The 18,397-nt window shown below is 43.1% G+C and overlaps 1 protein-coding gene across 8 annotated transcripts in view; it reads right to left on the reverse strand.

Annotated features, from left to right (window-relative positions):
- CREBBP (CREB binding lysine acetyltransferase) overlaps nt 1-18,397 on the reverse strand; it is a 191,714-nt gene that overhangs the window by 140,689 nt on the left and 32,628 nt on the right. For all 8 annotated transcript variants that reach the window (XM_073362774.2, XM_073362776.2, XM_073362780.2 and 5 more), the window contains exon 2: nt 15,969-16,681. In XM_073362774.2, coding sequence (XP_073218875.1) covers nt 15,969-16,681 — 713 coding nt within the window. The remainder of the gene's footprint in view (nt 1-15,968; nt 16,682-18,397) is intronic.

An 18,397-nucleotide genomic window follows, 5' to 3' on the forward strand; every position in this document is an offset into this window, starting at 1 on the left:
AGCTTTCCTGATTTTTCAACTATTAATCACTTTCTCAACTTTGAGTGAAAATAGTCCAAATGAAGAAAACATTCTCTGTACCTGCTAGCTAAACTGAAACTAAAATTAAAGCAAAAGCTTTTGTGTAAGACAGAAACTGAAAGTACTTACACATTTGGAAAAATGTAAATAACCGCCACTTCCTCCACTCTAAAGACCAAAAATAATAGATACTTAACACAGTCCATGACGTTGTGGCATTTATAAAGTCTGACTAGACCTCATAAGTTAAAGATGTTTTCCCCCTTGTTCCCTATATAGTTAAAAAGCAGCATCTTTTAACTCATTAAAATTTGAAGAGGGCTGACTGGTGCAGTAAAATTTATATACATGATTTTAATAAATTACACTAAATTTGGGCCTTAACACAGGCTCTCAATTTCAAATTAAATTTTCAACAGCTTTTTTTATTTAAAAAAATATTAAAATTTTAAATATATATTTGATTTTTATCCACCTTGATATACCATGACTTAAAACTGAATTAGCTTATGATAAGTGTCTCAATAAATAAGGGGTAGGATTATTTTGAATTGGTACAGAGAAAACAGAAATCCAATCGCGTTACATTTCTCTTTCTGCACCTTTAGACCAATTTTGATCTCAACTGACCAATGCCTCAGACAAAAACATAAAGAAGGAAAGGGAAAAAAAAAAATAAAATAAAATAAAAAAAAAATCAAACAACCTTGCTTGTGCTGCAACCCATAGATTTCTTCATCCAAATATCTATTTTGCTGAAGCAATGTATATCTAGATCTGGCATGTTACATTGGAAAACTAAACTGTTAACCATATGAGCTCTTCTGGTGACCATCAACGCCTAAATCAGGGTTAACTTGAAAGTGAATTGGGCAGTATTCCTTTAGAGTGTTTAGGATATTGATCCAGGAGGATGTTTGCATTTTTAGGATTATAATAGGGGTGTATATTGTTTTTTAAAGAAAGATTTTTGCTGTAACCTTTGTCAGCTTCCTCAGGTAGTTATTGATGACAAAAATAAATTTAAAAATATGAATGGGAAGAGTGCTGGTTTATAAATTCACAGATTTTAAGGCCAGGCCATACAATTTCATCCACCTACTCCTTGTACTGAGCCCAAACACTTATGTTTGACTAAACCATACCTTCTAGAAAGGCATCGAGTCTTACTGGGAAAAGCATCTTGAAAAACTGACAGAAGCTGCAACTTCACCTCAGTTTAAAAAAAAAAGTATTGAGTGTGCCTTCAATCTTATGGACCTCTAGAAAGCTCCAAAGGAACAGCCCCCATGGAAAGCTCCATAGGAACAACCCTCCTAGTTGTCCACCATCAGCATGTGTCCCTAGTTAAATAATATGCCTCCTTCAGAGAGGTGGAGAAAAATGTGGTTCCTTTTACAGAATTCCAAGCTGCTGATTGGAGAACTCTGGTAGAAGTCTGTCCAGCCCACGCTTATGCTGCTCCTCACCTGCCACGAGACTAGCCAGCATGCGCTTCTCAGTTTCTTCTCTACCGCAAAGTCAAATACTAGAACTTCGAAGTAGATGGAGGAGGGTGGGTCATAGAGCACCCATAGACACACATCTTGAAGAACCATCACCACTGCGCAAGGTGAGTAACTTCCTCTTCTTCAAGCAGTGTCCCTATGGGTGTTCCACTGTTGGTGACTCCAGAGCACTACCCACCACTGGAGGCTGGAACTTCAGAGTCAAGTCTGATAAAGATGATAGTACTATGGCACCATATTTGGAGTCTGCAGCCAAATCCCCCAGGGTGGCATAGTGTTCTGCAAAGGTATGAGCAGATGCCCAGGTAGCTGCTCTGCAGATTTCTGATATAGGGATTCTCTTGGAGAAGGTGGCGGAAGAGGGGATCAATCTCATAGAATGCATACATACTGAAGATGAGAGTGCTACATTATGCAATTAGTAACATATTTAATACAGCTGTAGACCCACTTAGAGAGTCTTTGAGTTGAGATCACTAGATCTTTTGAACTATCTGCAATGGAGAGGAAAAGTCTCAGATTTCCTGAAAGCCCTTGTCCTGTCCAAATAGAAGACAAGGTTCTTCTCACATCAAGCGTATGGCTTCCCTGTTATCCCCATTGGCTTTGGGATAAAAGGCTGGAAGCTAAATAAGCTGATTCATGTGAAATGCAGAAGTCACCTTGGGAGTGAACATCGGATGTGGTGTAAGTGTGTCCTTGACAGGGAAGAACAAAGAAAAGGGGGATACTCCATCAAAGCCGTTATATCTCCCCTATATTTCTGGCAGAGGTGATAGCAATGAGGAACACCGTCTTCATGGAAAGGTGAGTTAGTGAACAAGCGGCAGTCTAATAAGTCCTTTTAATACTAGATTGAGATACCACTGGGGAGTGGGAAGCCTGAGCTGTGGGAAGAGGTTTGCTATGCCCTTAAGAAACCTCCCCAGCTATAGATGAAACATGGGGAAGGCTATTTAAAGGGCTCTTCAGGTGGAGACTACACAGGCCAGGGAGGGAAGAGTCCCCTCTTTAATGAGCTCTCTTCCAGTCCACTAAGTATTTTGAGGGCACTGCTCCATCCACTACAACTAAAATATTCTGGACTGGCCCTGAGTTTGTCTGAGATGCAGAAAAGAATCTTGTGGAACTAGGGGAACCTGATGACTTTCCTAGTTGTAGATGGTATAAACTTGGCCCTGATCATAGCTTGCTTTACTCTAGAAAGGCCCATTTAAAGTCCAGGTACAGAAAGAAAACAAGGGTGAAGAAGTCTTTGTGTCTTCTTTAGTTTAAGACTATGAGGAAGGGTTTTATTTTTAAGGCAAACTGAATAATCGAGCAGCTCAGTGTCTGCACTGTAGGAGACAAGGAAGTGAGCAGGCTGCCATGCTTCTTGAGGCATTTCCCTTCTCGGGACAAGGTCTGAGTAGACAAGGAAGGTTTCTGAGACAGCAAGCTATTTGAAGAAATTCAAAGGCGCTAGGATGACTGAGAGCTGGGTCTGCTGAAAATCTTACTGGGAGACAGGTAGAATACTGTCCAAGTCTTCTATGAGGGCTCAGAACCCTAAGCAATTTGCCATGGCCAGCTTGAGAGGCAGATCCTCATCTAAGACCAAGAGGCTGTTTAAATGATAGACAACCTCAAGCTCTACGGCTGTTGAAAGCCAGCACTGTGTGCCCAGGGAGAGAACCCCAAGATGACCTCACAGAAGAAGCAACAGTGTTGCACATGGGGCAAAAGGAACATGCCACAAAAGGTGAGGAAGGAGGGAAGGAGTCTCAGACCTTGGGCATTTCCTTCATTTTTGATCAATCAATTATTCTGATCCTTGGGTCTTGAATACATTCAACTATTTTATAAAGCCAGCAGGAGAAACTGGCTGAGTAAACTCAGGTGCTGCTCCAAAAAACTATATAGGGGCAGGAGAGGGTAGGCACGTGCAACAGCTGAAAACACAGTTTAGCAACAGAAGACCCTTTAAATCCAAGCTCTGAGCCCTGTTTTAAGCCTCCATTAGAACTAGAGTAAGGGCTGAGGAGGTGCAAAGAGCATTCTGTGAAACATGAGGACTACTTGTTGCTAGGTGATATTATATAAGGACCCTTCTTGATTAATGCAATTTACTATCCAACATAAGCAAGTCTGTCTCATTTTAGCAGAGCCCACTGGATATCTGAACAGATGGACTATCCTATGAATTTTCTCATCTTTGGATCATTTAGGTGTAAAACTGCCCACCTCACAAAGGGAAGAGTTGCTAGTATCTGATGTGATTGCTGGGTTTTCCTTGGCAAGGTCACCTTTTAAGAAGCTGTTTAGCTCCAGGCATCTTGCAAAAGTTCACATACACTGTGAAGAAGGAAGTCTGGAATACAGAGATTCCAGACAGATGAAATAGATGTACCCAATGATCTGTCAACTGGAAAGACTGAGGGTGTGTGTGTCTGAGGGGGTCTGTGCAAGGAGGTTTCAGGGTTTGTTCTAAGATAAAATGATAGACTTTTGCTAGTAGCTTAGAAAAGTAGGCCAAGTCCTTAGAATTAAATTTGACTCTAGATGTCAAGGCTCTGTAAACCCTGGAGGAATAGAAAAATTAGGGATGGAGAAGAGGAAGTGTCCCTATAGGTGCATCTGTACCTCTAATCAGAAAATTTAGGTAGCAGTGTCCATTCGGCCTGCACATGCACTCTCCCTCATGGTCTGCCTCGAGGCTATCTAGCACTGCCTTCAGCTCCTTTGCTTCCACAGAGACCCTTGTCAAGAACTCCAAAGCAGTTGGAGGGGGGGGCAGGTTGTGGAGCATTTATAAGGTGACAGATCTTGAAGAGCCATCATTACTGCACAAGGTGAGTAACTTCTTTAAGTAATGTCCCTGTGGCAGCTCCATTGCAGGTGACGTCACCGCAGTATCCTCCATGGAGGGCTAGAACTTTGGAATGGAGTCAATTATTGACGATAACACTGTAGAACCACAGACTGCATCAGAGGCTGAGTCACAGGTAATCGCATAGTAATCCGCAAGAGTATGGGCACAAGCCCAGGTTGCTGCCCTGCAGTTTTCATGGGGACATCTAACATCGAAAGTTAAAGTTTAACATTGCAAAGTGGAAACAGATCCTGTGGAGTATGTGAGGATTCCTGACGGGGGCAGGAGGTTCTAAACATGGTAATGGTGGTTAATCCAACTAGAGAACCATTTGGAAAGTCAGTGGGGTGATATTGTGGAGCCCTTGGATTTCTCCACAAATGAAAAGAAAAGTTTGGGAGATTTCCTAAAGTCCTTAGTCCTGTCCAAGTAGAATGCTAGGGCCCTCCTAACATCCAGCATATGTAATGTGGCCTCCCTATTGGCACGATGCAGTTTTGGAAAAAATACAGGGACGTGAATTAGCTAGGTTAAATGGAAAGATGAGGTTACCCGGAGGAGGAACTTGAGGTGTGGCCTCAAGGTGACTTTGTCCTTAAAGAAGACCATGAATAGCAGGTGCACCATCAACGCCACCCTCTCCCCTATCCTTCGAGCTAAGTAATGCCACCAGAAATGCCATCTTCATGGATAGGTGTAACAGGGAGCGGTAAGTGGCAAAGAGATCTATTGTCAGGGTCCCCTATAGGTTAAATGTCATGAAGCATTGCAGGATTCGTTTCCCATTCGTGATCGTGGGAGAAGTTCTGACTGTCAGTTTTCACATTCTGTATCCCTGGCAGGCAAGTGGCTGACATGAACATACTGTGGCAGATGCACCAATTCCAAAGTTTTATCGCTTCCACACAAAGAGGGTGATTTGGCGCCTCCTTGGTGATTTATGTAAAACATGTAGGTTATACTGTCTGTCATGACTTTTGTGAGAGTATCCCTGATGAATGGGAAAGACTATGTGCAGCCGTTTCTGACAGCTCTTCGTTCCAAGAAGTTGATATGGAGGACTGCTTCTGAGAGAGACCACTTGCCCTGGACTTCGTGGTCGTTTAAGAGGGGCTCCCCAACCTATCAGGGAGATGTCTATTGTTAGGGTTAGCATTGGTGGGGGTTATATGAACAGAATACAAACGTGGACACTGGAAGACTGCTTCCACCAATCTAGGGTGTTTGACCCTGGAGAGCATCGACAGCGGCTTCTCCAGTCCGTTTCTGCTCGGGGAGCAGACAGATCTGTGCCACATCTACAAACATTTCATGAACAACCAGGTGTGTGGAGTCACAAAAGTGCACACTGCCACGTGTTCAAGAAGTTGCAGACAATTCCCGGCCAATGTTTGTGGGCTGGCTCGGACTGTCTCTGAGACTCATGAGAGGGGCGAATCTCTGTGGAGAGAGAAATGCTCTTGCCTGTACTGCATCGAGCTCGACCCCAAAGAACTCCAGGTGTACTGGGGGTGAAGATCAATTTCTAGGTATTGACCTGTAGGCCATTATGCAATTATGCACATAGTTGTCTGGGTGGCTTACAAGGCATCCTCAAACAAAGGAGCCTGGAGGAGGCAGTCGTCCAGGTATGGATAGATAATACCCAATGTCCGCAGTTGTGCAGCTATGATGGAGACAACCTTGGAGAATACCCTGGGTGCGGACGAGAGGCCAAATGGGAGCAGTCTATACTGATAATGGTCCTGCCCAAAAGAAACTGGAGGAACCTCCCGTGAGATGGCCAGATTGAAATGTAGAAGAAGACTGAGGGCCAAAACCCAATCTCCTTGCTCCGGAGTTCGAATAATGGCTACTCACGTGACCTTCTTGAAATTTGGAGCCTTCGTTTATTTGTTCAATGCCCTCAGATCTAATATGGGTCTCCAACATCCCGTCACCTGGGAGGATTGGGAAATCTAGACAAACAGGGACTGGTTCTATGGCCCCTAGGCATAGCAGATCTATTTTCTGATGAAGCAGACTCAAGTTAAAAGGGTCCCTCAAGAGGGATAGGGATAGAAGATGGGTTTGGGGGAGGGACATGAGGTGGATGGCGTAACCCTTTGAAATAATCTCCAAGACCCATTTGTCAAAGGTGATGTTCTCCCAACTCTGTGGAAGAGGGTCAGGCAACTTCCAAAGGGACATGGAAGGTCCATAGATAGCAGCAGCCATTGTTGCAAGGGACAGTTGTTCAGGGCCTCAACTAAAGCATCAAAACTGATATTTAGAGGATGAGGGTTGAGAACTGGAAGGCTGACTGCTTCCTCTTGCATCCTGGGTCTTACGCTGTGACTTGTAATACTACTTCGACAGTGGGAACTAAGGTGTTTGGGATCTGTGAGGTGGTTGTTAGCCATATTTTCTCTTCTGTCCCACTGTGTAGATTCCCAGGGAGCAGAGCATGGCCCTGAAATCCTTTAACTTGTGAAGTGACACATCTATCTTATTGGCAAAGAGTTTGGGCACTTCAAGCAAGAGGTTCTTGACCATCACCTGCACTTCCTTCAGCAACCTGGAGAGGTGTAGCCAGAATGCCTGTCATTACCACTGCCATCAAGACCGAGCAGGCTGCCATATCTGCAGCATCCAGGGCCTTCTGTAGCATTATTCTAGCTACTAACTGACCCGCTTTAACAATGGTCTGATATTCTTCCTTTTGCACCTCTGGCAAGCAGTCAATAAACGCGATGAGTTTCTCATAATTTACATATTCCTTCTTAGCCATTATGGCTTGTAGTTCAGCACCCTGAATTGCATGGTCACCGACACGTATGTCTTCTTCCCAAACAGGTCTAGCCTCTTCCAGTCTATCATATGGAGTTGATTTGGCATGATGATGTTTTCCCTGTGCATTAACTGCATCCAAAACAATACAGTTAGGTTGAGGGTGCGTAGAGAGGAAGTCTGCCTCTTTAGCGGGGACACAGTACTTCTTGTCAGCTCTTGCACATTGGTGCAATGGAAGCTGGTTTCTGCCAGATGACCGTGGCAGGATCCAGGAGCACCTTGTTAAGCGTGTGGAATATCTACCACCTTGTGGTGTGTGTCTGTCACCACCTGTAGGGGAATTTGAAACTCATCTACCACCCTCTTAGTAAGGTCCTGAAAGAGCCTCAAGTCATCAGCTAGTGATTGAGGGGGCATCACAGCCTCATCTGGTGACGATGAAGTTTGCTGGTGGGGTAGTCTCCACTTCAAAAAGTCTGGCCTCCTGTCCTTCAAAAGTTTCTTCCTCAGGCTCTGGGCCCCTGGACACTAAAGCTGTAGTGACCGCCTGATGGATTCTTTATGATAGACAATGGATGCTCGCAAGGTTTAAATCTGTAATCATCCATGGATTCCAGTACAGCCACAAGGCAGGTCGGGGGGGTGGGGGAGAAGGAGGGAGAGGATGGGTAGCAGTGGTGCTAATGAAGGTTGGCATAAGGGTGCGGTTGGTGAGGTCCCTGATGTTGCAATGATGGGACATTGTGAGAAACCAGGGAAAGGAGGGCAGTGACCAGGATGACAGATTCCTCACTGGAGAAGGGTGGTGCTGACCAGGGCACTGTGGGTAAATGGCCCAGTATCAACGGTAATTTAGGGGACCTAGACATGCTTGGTACCAGGGCTCTGGTACCAAGTAGTGGTGATTCTGGTTCTTTTGTTCTTGAGGGACCTGTCAGTCACTGAACTTTTGCCATACTGTTGATACACTTGGTACAGTCGAGGAGTGTTGATGTCAACTCGTTGGTACCATAAGTTGTTTATGGGATGAATATTAGGATGAGGGGTGTTTTGCCACACTCATTGCCAAGGATGGTTTTGTCTGAGCTCATCTTTTAGAGACGGTTCGGTCTCTGTCTATCTCTGGGAGGTGGTGACACTGCCTCCGCACCTGTGCCCATCAGGTACTTAGATAGTTCCCTGATATTTCTGGGTACTGTGCTTCAGAGCTGTCAGTACTGAGATGGCCAAGCACGCCAGGGATCCCCTCTGGCTGGCCAAGGACTCAAGTTTGAGGGGTTGGAGCCCTTTTTCCAGAGGCTTTGCAGTGGTGGGGGGGGGGGGCGGAGATCAGCCAACTTCTTTCACAATTCTACCCTCTGGATGTTGAAGGCTCTGTGGACAATCTTCGTCCTGGAGAACTGGGTTCAGTCAGCAGCTGAAGAGCACGCTCCATGAGGAGACGTTTAACTTGAGCTCCCAGTTCTTATGAGATCTCACCTTTAGCTTCTGGCAGAAAGAATGTGCGTGTCCACCAGACACAATGAAAGTGTCTGTTCGTTATTGGGATTGCCTCATTGCAAGAGAGGCACTTCTTGAAGCCAAGGGAACCAGGCATTCCCCTCCTGGGGTAATCACTCCCAAAAAGGCAGGGAAACGTGAAAGGTGTGGTTTTTGATTTTTTATTTAAAGAACTGAAAAACTTAATTCAACTACTAAATCCCCATAGAAGGTGATCCCCCCGAACAAGGGCAGGAAACATGAAAGAAATTCTTTTTTAAAATGAAAATGGAAAGTCTAAGAACATTTACTGCTTCTACTAAACACTTACTGCCAAGAAGGAAGGGCTTACTCTGTTCCTGGCCAAAGGCGGCCAAGAAAGAACTGAGGGTGGTTCGCCTGCGCAGTACTAGATAGCCTTGAGGCAGATCACAAGGGAGGGAGAGTGCATGTGTGGGCTGAACAGACACAGTTATCTAAATTCTCCGATTAGATACACCTACAGTATGGAGCACCCACATGGACACTACTCGAAGAAGAACACTAGTTAATCTAGGTCATTCCACAAGATTGTCTGACAAGACTACGACAAGATTGTTCCTTACTATATATTTACAGTATCGTGTTTTGTCTATTTTAAAGTAGTCCAAGTGATAATGCTTTATCTCCCAGCCTAACAGATCTCAATGTGAGGAAATTTTTCCTGCTGTTCAACACATTAGCTCTAGTTGTATCTAAATATTTAATCTTGGTGCTGATACTCTTCCAGTATATTGATTGCTGGGTGTTAAAACTGTTTAGCCATTCTCTGCACATCTTGCCTATATTTGTCCCATGTAAGTAAATCCCTTTGCAACTGTGTAGGCATTTTTGTTGCTCTTCTCCATATCCTTTTAATTTGTCTACATCTTCCTGACACTGAATAGCCAAGGAGTGAAGAGCATGAAAAAAATGTTCTTTTCTCAAAAGGTCTGGAAGCCTACTGTCAGATCACTCACCATGCACCTTTCTAGTACTGACCCAAAGGCAAGCTTTATCCTCCAAGATCTTAGGAGAATTCAGGACACATTAATGCGGATGGATAGGACGAGCATGATCCCAAGGGCACAGTGATGTAGATCAATGTAAATGCCAATCCAACTCCCACTTCCCTTTAGAATAAGCTTCAAAACAGTTCACAGGCGCACTTTATACCTCTCTCAAATTTTCCCCTCTACCATTGAGGAAAAAACCCTGGGAAAAAGAAAAACCAAAAAAGCTCCACTAACATGGGATGAACTCTGTGACTGACACCAGTGAGAAAAAAAATGGAAAGAGAGGTGGTCAGAGCAGAGCAACCCTGAAAGGCCCTCTAAACTAAAAGCTGAGGAGCAAGAAAACGATTACTTCCCTGTGTGGTAACTGCTCTTTGAGATGTGTTGTGCACATATACATTCAAGTGGAGATTTATGTGCACCCAATGAACTCAAGTTGGAGACTTTTGCAGCAGTACCACTAGGACACAAATGCATCCTTGTGCAGTGAGCAGAGGCCATAAAGGGGCATGACTACTGCCTCCTTGTTTCTTCACACAGACATCTAATACCTGAACTACAGAGATGGTGGGTTGGTTGTACAATGTATGCATGCACGCACAGAAAAATCAAAGAACAGTAGTTATGGAACAGGAAAGAAGCCATCTTCAATCCTTCAAGTGATTGTGCACATATACATTCCAGTGAAGGTGACTCATCAGCTATTCCCTTACAGGTGACGAAACTTTGGATTACACGGAGAGAGACTGTAGCACTGACTTGCCAAAATGGCATTGCCCAAGAAAGCTTGAGCGATAACTGTGTCTGGAGAAGGTTTGTACCAATGATCACACTGCTGCCTTGCAAACGTCCACATCAGTATGTTACTCAAGAAGGCTGACGAACTGGAATGAGCCCTTGTAGAATGGGCCGTTATTCTAGAAGGAGGAATAACATTTGCTAGATTATAACAGAGTTTGGTAAAAGTCAGAAATGCAGCGATATACATGCTGGTCTGTAACCAGTTCCCCTTTACTACTTTCAATAAAGAGCAGTACCATCTACTGGTAGTGCGCATTCCCTACTATGAATCAAAGATACTTTCTGTGGCCAGGATTGAAGGCAGCATACCAATCCTTCTTCACTATGGATGGGATAATAGATGCAAGGGTAACCATTTTGAACTTGATTTTCTTGATGAATATGTTCAGCTTTCTTATATCTAGGAGGGGCCAAAGACAGCCTCCCTTTTGGGGAATCAGGAAATAGCGGGAATAAAATCCTTTCCCTCTGTGTTGGTAAGTAACTTCTGCTATTGCTCTCTGATTAAAGAGAGACTAGAAGTCTTAAAATTAATACAGCCTTGTGAAATGGGTCCCAGAAAAGGGATGGGAAGCAGGTTTTGGGAAGGGGACAGAAGCAAACTAGATAACATTTCCCTCCTGCACAGCGCTGCGATCCCAACTGTGGAAAAGGACTGCCGCCCTTGCACTGTAAAAAAAAGACAGAGGACTTCAAAAGATTCCCATATAACTCTTCATGCTCAGGGTTTTTATACCCTAGCGACGAAGACGACAAACAGCATAGACCTTGCTACTACTCGAGACTTCAGGATGTCTCTAGATGGAGATCTAAACTTCCTATCAGCTCTGTCCACAGCAGGCCCTTCTAGATCTTGGCTTCATTAGGGTCATCTTGTCATCACAGTTGTGGACAGCATACAGACTGTAAACCATCTTTAAAAAAAAAAATTGACATCTCCCTTCATCCCCCAAATAGATTCAATCTATTTCCCTAAGTTAAGTATCCTCACACCTTCTTGTCAACTGTCTAAATGGGCCATCTTGATTATCACTACAAAAGTTTTTCTCCTGCTAACAGCTCATCTTAACTAATTAGCCTCTTACAGTTTGTACTGAAACTTCCAACTTCTCTGTATATATTGGAAAGATCATGAAAGATCATGCTCTAATAAATTTGTTAGTCTCTAAGGTGCCACAAGTACTCCTGTTCTTTTTGTGGATACAGACTAACACGGCTGCTACTCTGACACCTATATACCAAATGAGAATCTCTCTTTCTAAACTGGCTAACCAAGGCTCACAAGTGACAGGAAGCTCCAACTCCCAGCACAGGCGGTAAGAAGGAACAGAGAGGGAGGCAACAGCTACATCACTTTTGTGTCCCCTGCTCTGTGCATGAGGAGGGCAGGAGCATATGTGCAAACCAGCGGTACTCTTGGCAAAAGTCTCCAACTTGATTGTACTGGGTACACATATGCCTACAGTGGAATGTATAGATTCACAATCACTCAAAGGAGAACCATCAGTTCTGAATTAGTATACTTAGGATACAGAAACAGCTTAGTATGTTTTATTGTCTTAATAAATGAACAATTGAAGACTAAAATGGATAATAAATAAATAAATAAAGTGAATAATAAAGAGGAAGGTTAATTAAAATGTCTCACTTATATCAAGTGACAAATGAGTTCCACAGGCTAGTTGTGCAATGCATGAAATTGCTTTTTTCAATTTTGCTGTAGTTCTCCTAGTTCTTTTCTTTCAAGGGTACAAGTATTAGTGCCTGATTTACCTTCACTGTAACACTGTATTATACACTTTTATCCTGTCCTCTCTGGCTAACAGACCCAATCTTTACACTCCCCATATGGAAACGTTTCTGTGCCTCTAATTGTTCTCGCCATGCATCTCTAAATTCACTCTCTGCCATACCTATTTGAGACAGGGTGATCAGAACTGAACACAGTATTTATTCTATGTGAGGGCATACCACTAATTTATATAATGGGATTATATTTTCAGTATTATTTTCCATTTCCTTATGCAACCTAACATTTACTTTTCTTTTCTAAAACTAAAGCACAATTAGGTCCAAGTCTTTTTCACAGAATCACAGAGTTTAAGGCCAGAAGGAACCACCGCATTATGTAGTCTGACCTCCCATGTAGCACAGGCCCCCAATACCTCGCAGCACCTACACCCTAAATCCAACAACCAAAATTAGACCAAAGTCTTAGAGCCCATAAGAAGCTACACTATTATGTGCAACAGAGGGGACCAAGGCCCCCGAGGGACCAAGGTGCACCAGTGCCGAAGGCCCCCACAATGGCAGAGAAATTATTAAGATACACCCAGATAACCCTGGCAAGTGACCCACAACTACATGCTGCAGAGGAAAGCAACCCCCTCCCCAAGGTCACTGCTAATTAAAATTCCTTCCTGACTTCACATATTGCAATCAGTCAGATCCTGAGCACATAAAAATCAGCCAGGCAAGCACCAGAGAGAATGCTCAGTGCCACCTATGAGTCCTTGCCTTCCCCTCCAAAGTCCCCTCCATCGTGGCCTTCTCTATGCTTTCAGAGGAAGGGGTTAAAAAAAACAAAAAACCAACACTAGAATACTATTTATTCCCCTTGGGGAGGGGCGGTTGATCTCTTTCTGACCCCTGCAGGAAACTGGCTGAAACCCTGAAGCATGAGCTTTTAGGAATATAGGACATAAGCCAGAAGTGAATCCAAAGCTGTTGAGCCCCTCCCCCAACCATCACAAGTAAGCTGGCGTACAACCACAGTACATTTGTCCAGCTTTTCTTAAAACTAAATAAGTTGTTTGCCCCCACAATTCCTATTGGCATGCTATTCCAGAACCCGTCCCCTCTGATGGCCTCCTTCTAATTTCCAGACTGAATTTGTTCATGGCTAATTTATAACCACTTGTGCTTGTACCAACATTGTCTTTAGTTTAATAGCTCATCACCCTCCCTAGTGCTTACCCCCTAATGTATTTATCCAGAGAAGTCATATAATCTCTCAGCCTTTTTTTTGCTGCACTAAGCAAACCACACTCTTCCACATACTCTGTTTAGAACTCAACGCATTGCGAGATCAGGGCCACAGACCGAAAGGCCTCTTCAACAGAGAGCTTGTCTTCCTGAGTGTTTGAAATATATGTCATTGATAAGTTCTTTAAAAAAAAAATTGCATCACAGAATAAAAAAGCAGAAGTCACATGACCTCCATTCAGCTTGATAAGTGATTCTTACTCAAAACTGCTAAAATTAACTCCAGGGCAGAGGGCCCAAGTAAGGACCTCTGGCCCAAGTAAGGACCTCTGCCCCAAAGTCCATTTCATCTTAAGTGCATACAATCAAGTTATAACCTACATAACACAGCTGTGTAGAAGCTAAAGAAACCTGCTCCAATGGGTTACTTTTTAAAAAATCAAGTATCGGGGATAGCCGTGTTAGTCTGTATCCACAAAAACAACAAGGAGTCTGGTGGCCGGACTCCTTGTTGTTTTTAAAAAACAGAAATAAGCCAAATAATTAGATATTTTCATTCCATTTCCACACATTTCAGAGAAAAACAAATCTAGTACAAGAAAATAATCACCTACCCCTTTCCCTACTTACTTCCCAATAACCATTCTTCTCCTGTAACTATAGCAGTCAATCGCTATACAAAGAGCATCTAAATGTTTAGGTTCATAGACTGACGATAAGTATGCTCAGCTTTACATCATGCTGCCAATCTGTTTAGACCTTTAAGCTTCCCTTCGTTAAAATAAAGAAAATCATCCCCCAATGGGGATGAGCAGAATTTGTGCCCCAACTTCTGTCAGCAACGAACCAACAAATTTAACACACTGCAGCCAAGAGTGATACTAAAATGGTCCCCAACCCTCAGACAGGGTCCAGGGAAATTCCTTACTAGAAAGCTCTGCACTCCCAGCTGTTGAAGAAGTGAAGTGGCTGGTAGACTACACTTCACACAGAAAATATGCTCTTCCCCTGTCAGGTTTAGCCTAGTGGCCTATGTGAAATAAACAGTCTTCATAACAGAACCCAAAGAGATATGTAGCCACATCACCAAACTACTCAATGCATTCTTGTTTGCAGTTTCAGCAGAAGCGTAAAGAACTGAGTGGTAATGGAAACTGAACCTGACTTTTTGTGTTCAGTGGCTAAATAGGATGTCAGTGTCCAATACTACCACATGACTTTTACACTTTTCCAATATCTCAAATTTGTAACTACAGCAACAATACACAAAAGTGGGGTCCCTGAGATTCCAATATGAAAAGAGACTCTGACAATAGCAGTTTTGCTTAACTTGTGAAACATGACTTTTCCCCACCCACTAGTAAGAGATGTGTTATAGACCAGATCGATAAATGCAATAAATACAAAAACTCTGACTCTGCTCTTCAGCTGTGTGTGTGGGTGGGGGGGGGGGGGGGAAGAGGGGCGCTATAAATGGGTGACTTGCCACTCACACACTTGTACTGTCTCTGACAGTCTCATAGCCCTCTGACAGACAGGTGTCTACATCACAAAAACAGTCACTATAATTCTGCTAATTGGTACCCGTCTTTAAGCAAAGAAGCCAAAGACTTCAATGGGATCATACTGACATGGCAGTATGGAGAAGCGTGTATTGCCTCTGCCTATTCTGTAATTTTTCTGTAAACAGGTACATATCTTCAAGCCTCTCAGTCTAGCACCTTTTATCAGTACTAAATGTGCTTAGCTTGAAATAAACACTTTTTCTGTTTGCTAGAGTAAAGCATACAGAAATGGTCAGTAAACCATTTTTTTTTCTTTTTTGGGCCACTGAATTCTTCTCTTCCAATAACTTACTAGCAAGATTTTGTCCTAGTTTTAGCCTTCTTCAAAGAGATTCTAAACAGCCATTTTCATTTATGATGATAATAAAAGCAGTGCTTTCATTGTGTCTCATTTTCAGGACATCCTAATGCCTGAAACGGATAAGTGCAGAATTCACAAAGCAAATTTTTCCTCTTTTCTTTTTCTTACTACACACAATGGAACGCAATAAGAGAATCAGAGTTGAATCAGAATTTTTTTTAAACAGTGAAACATTCATTGCTGAAAAGACTTGATACACAGTATTTATAGTCTTAGGCTAATTTTAAAATGAAACTTCAAAACCCAATTTTCTTTAAATTACACATATCCTATTGTAAGCATGAAACCTTTAAAATTTTCACATGATAAATAGATTACTTAAGCAGGACCAAAGTTTCCTCTTCCGCTCAGAAATGTGATCTGTTTGGGATCTTTAGCACACAGTCAGTTAAATTACACTCATCACTACTAAAAGTCTAGTATCTTAGTTTTACATGAACCAGGGATATCTAATTTACACCTAATAAAAACTGAAAACAAATACTTTCAAGACGCCTGAATTTTTATCAGTTACTAAAATCAATTTCTCAGATACCTGGAGGAAAAACATGAATCTAGACAGATAGAATTTATAAAGTTATATGTACATACTTTTGTCATTGCTCCCGTCTGTGCTGTGTTCAGGCCTGCATGACCAGCCATCTGTGGTGACACTTGAGTTAAAGTCTCTGCCAGCACACTGCCTGCATTCCCTTGCATGGAAGGGGCAGAATATTGCATTCCTGCTCCCCTTCCTCTTCCAGCTGCCCCAAGAGATCCATTCATTACCTGCCCTTGTCCTTGCTGAGGCTGATTCATTAAATTGTGGCCAGAGTTACTGTTGAGAAGGCCCTGGTGAGTCTGACTGAAATTAGCATTCATACATATCCCAGGTCCAGTCTGTGATGTTGCAGGGCTGCTTGTCACCATCCCCACTTGCTTTTGTGCTTGAGAGTTCAGTGCTTGTGATGCAGGTGTGGTAGGTCCAGAGGTGCTGGCTGCCTGCTTTGCCAGGTTTGAAGCAGAAGTGTCTCCCTGGTTTAAAGGGCTCTTACCCATAGCACCCAGATTACTAATGTTAGCACTGTTCGGCTGCCCTTGGACTTGGCTACCAACTCCTTGCTGGACAGGGCTATTTGAGTTCACATTTCCAATCCCAGGATTTAGGGTAGAGCTACCGCTTCCCCTTAGAAGTTCAGAAAGTTGTTTGTGTTTGGAAGCTGCATCTGGAACAAGATTTCCACTGCTATTTAGAAGGCTTAACTCTCCATTGGGGATCAGCTCATCAGGAAGATCATTTTCCAAGTCAAACAGAGATCCAAAATCTACAAGTTAAACAGAAATTTATATAAGACACCAAATACACTGAACAGGCAAAGCAACTATAGTCTATTTGTTCATATAGCTTTATTTTAACCATAACAAGAGACGTTATATGTTAACACAAATCCAAAAATGTATGCCTTATTTTACTACTAATATTTACTTATTAATATCCATCAATATCTCCACAGGGAAAGAGTGACTGCAGATGCAGCAGTAATTATAGATTGTTTTTATACAGAAAGTGCATCTCCACTGAAATGTACGCAAAGTACAACTCTGTAAAGCAGATTAAGTGGAAGTACTCCCCACTTAAATGTACATATTTGTCCTAAGCTTTTGCTGTTGTTGTTTTCAAAACATCAGTTATGACTTCACTATAGCATCAAACAAAAGAAAATAGGTTTAACAATGTTAGCGTCCTCAAACATTTGCAAATTCAGCAGGGAACAGGAGATAACTGGCAAACTAAACTACTCTTCATATAAGTCTTCCCTTTATTCAAGTCTCCATACTAAGCAAGTCACTTCCTAATACACCTGACCCTCCCCCCCCATAAAAAAAAATCGATCAATATATAAAATCACTTCTACAGTTAGGCCAGTGAAGTATATTACAATATAAATGCTATTCCATCTCTCACATTCTGAGCACAGCACTGTCCTACAATACGGCTCTCAGATTAAGAACTCGAATTCATTAAGATTATGTGGAGATTTCATGTGGAGATATCCAAGGCTGAAGGAAGCTACACAGTTTCAGAGGATTGCTGTTAAACCCTTGGGGAGGAACAGATGGCTCTGTCACAGGGAGGACACCGGCAGCTGGTTACTTCTGACAGCAGGCAGTGCTCCACCAATACTCCCAACCCACCCACCATGGTGATGGAAAACAGGTATGGTGCCCTGACAATGAGGAACCACCCACGAAGGTGGAGGAGGAGAAGCCATCTACCCCCAAGGCTGGGAAGATCGCAGCCACCACTCCCAAGAGGAAATATATGATAGTGATGACTGGTGACTCTTTTTTGAGAGGCCCCCAGCTGTTGTCCTGACATGACATGTCCTGACATGGAGGTAAGCTGCCTGCCAGGGGCCCATATCGGAGACGTTACAGAGGGATTGTTGAGGATCATCCAGCCCTCTGACTACTACCCCACGCTACTCATCCATGTGGGCACTAAAGATACTGCGAAGTATGACCCTACTGCGAGGTATAAATTAGTAGGGGAAGCAAAAGTGGATGGGAACCTGGGAGGCAGTGACCATGAGATGGTCGAGTTCAGGATCCTGACCAAAGGAAGAAAGGAGAGCAGCGAAATACAGATCCTGGATTTCAGAAAAGCAGACTTTCACTCCCTCAGGGAACTGATGGGCAGGATCCTCTGGGAGAACAACATGAGGGGGAAAGGAGTCCAGAAGAGCTGGCTGTATTTTAAAGAATCCTTATTTAGGTTGCAGGAACAAACCATCCCGATATGTAGAAAGAACAGGAAATATGGCAGGCGACCATCTTGGCTTAACAGAGAAATCCTTGCTGATCTTGAACACAAAAAAGAAGCTTACAAGAAGTGGAAGATTGGACAAATGACCAGGGAGGAGTATAAAAATATTGCTCAGGCATGCAGGAATGAAATCAGGAAGGCCAAATCACAATTGGAGTTGCAGCTAGCAAGAGATGTTAAGAGTAACAAGAAGGGTTTCTTCAGGTATGTTAGC

Source organism: Lepidochelys kempii, chromosome 10 (genome assembly GCF_965140285.1).
Source record: "Lepidochelys kempii isolate rLepKem1 chromosome 10, rLepKem1.hap1, whole genome shotgun sequence".
Taxonomy (NCBI): domain Eukaryota; kingdom Metazoa; phylum Chordata; order Testudines; family Cheloniidae; genus Lepidochelys; species Lepidochelys kempii.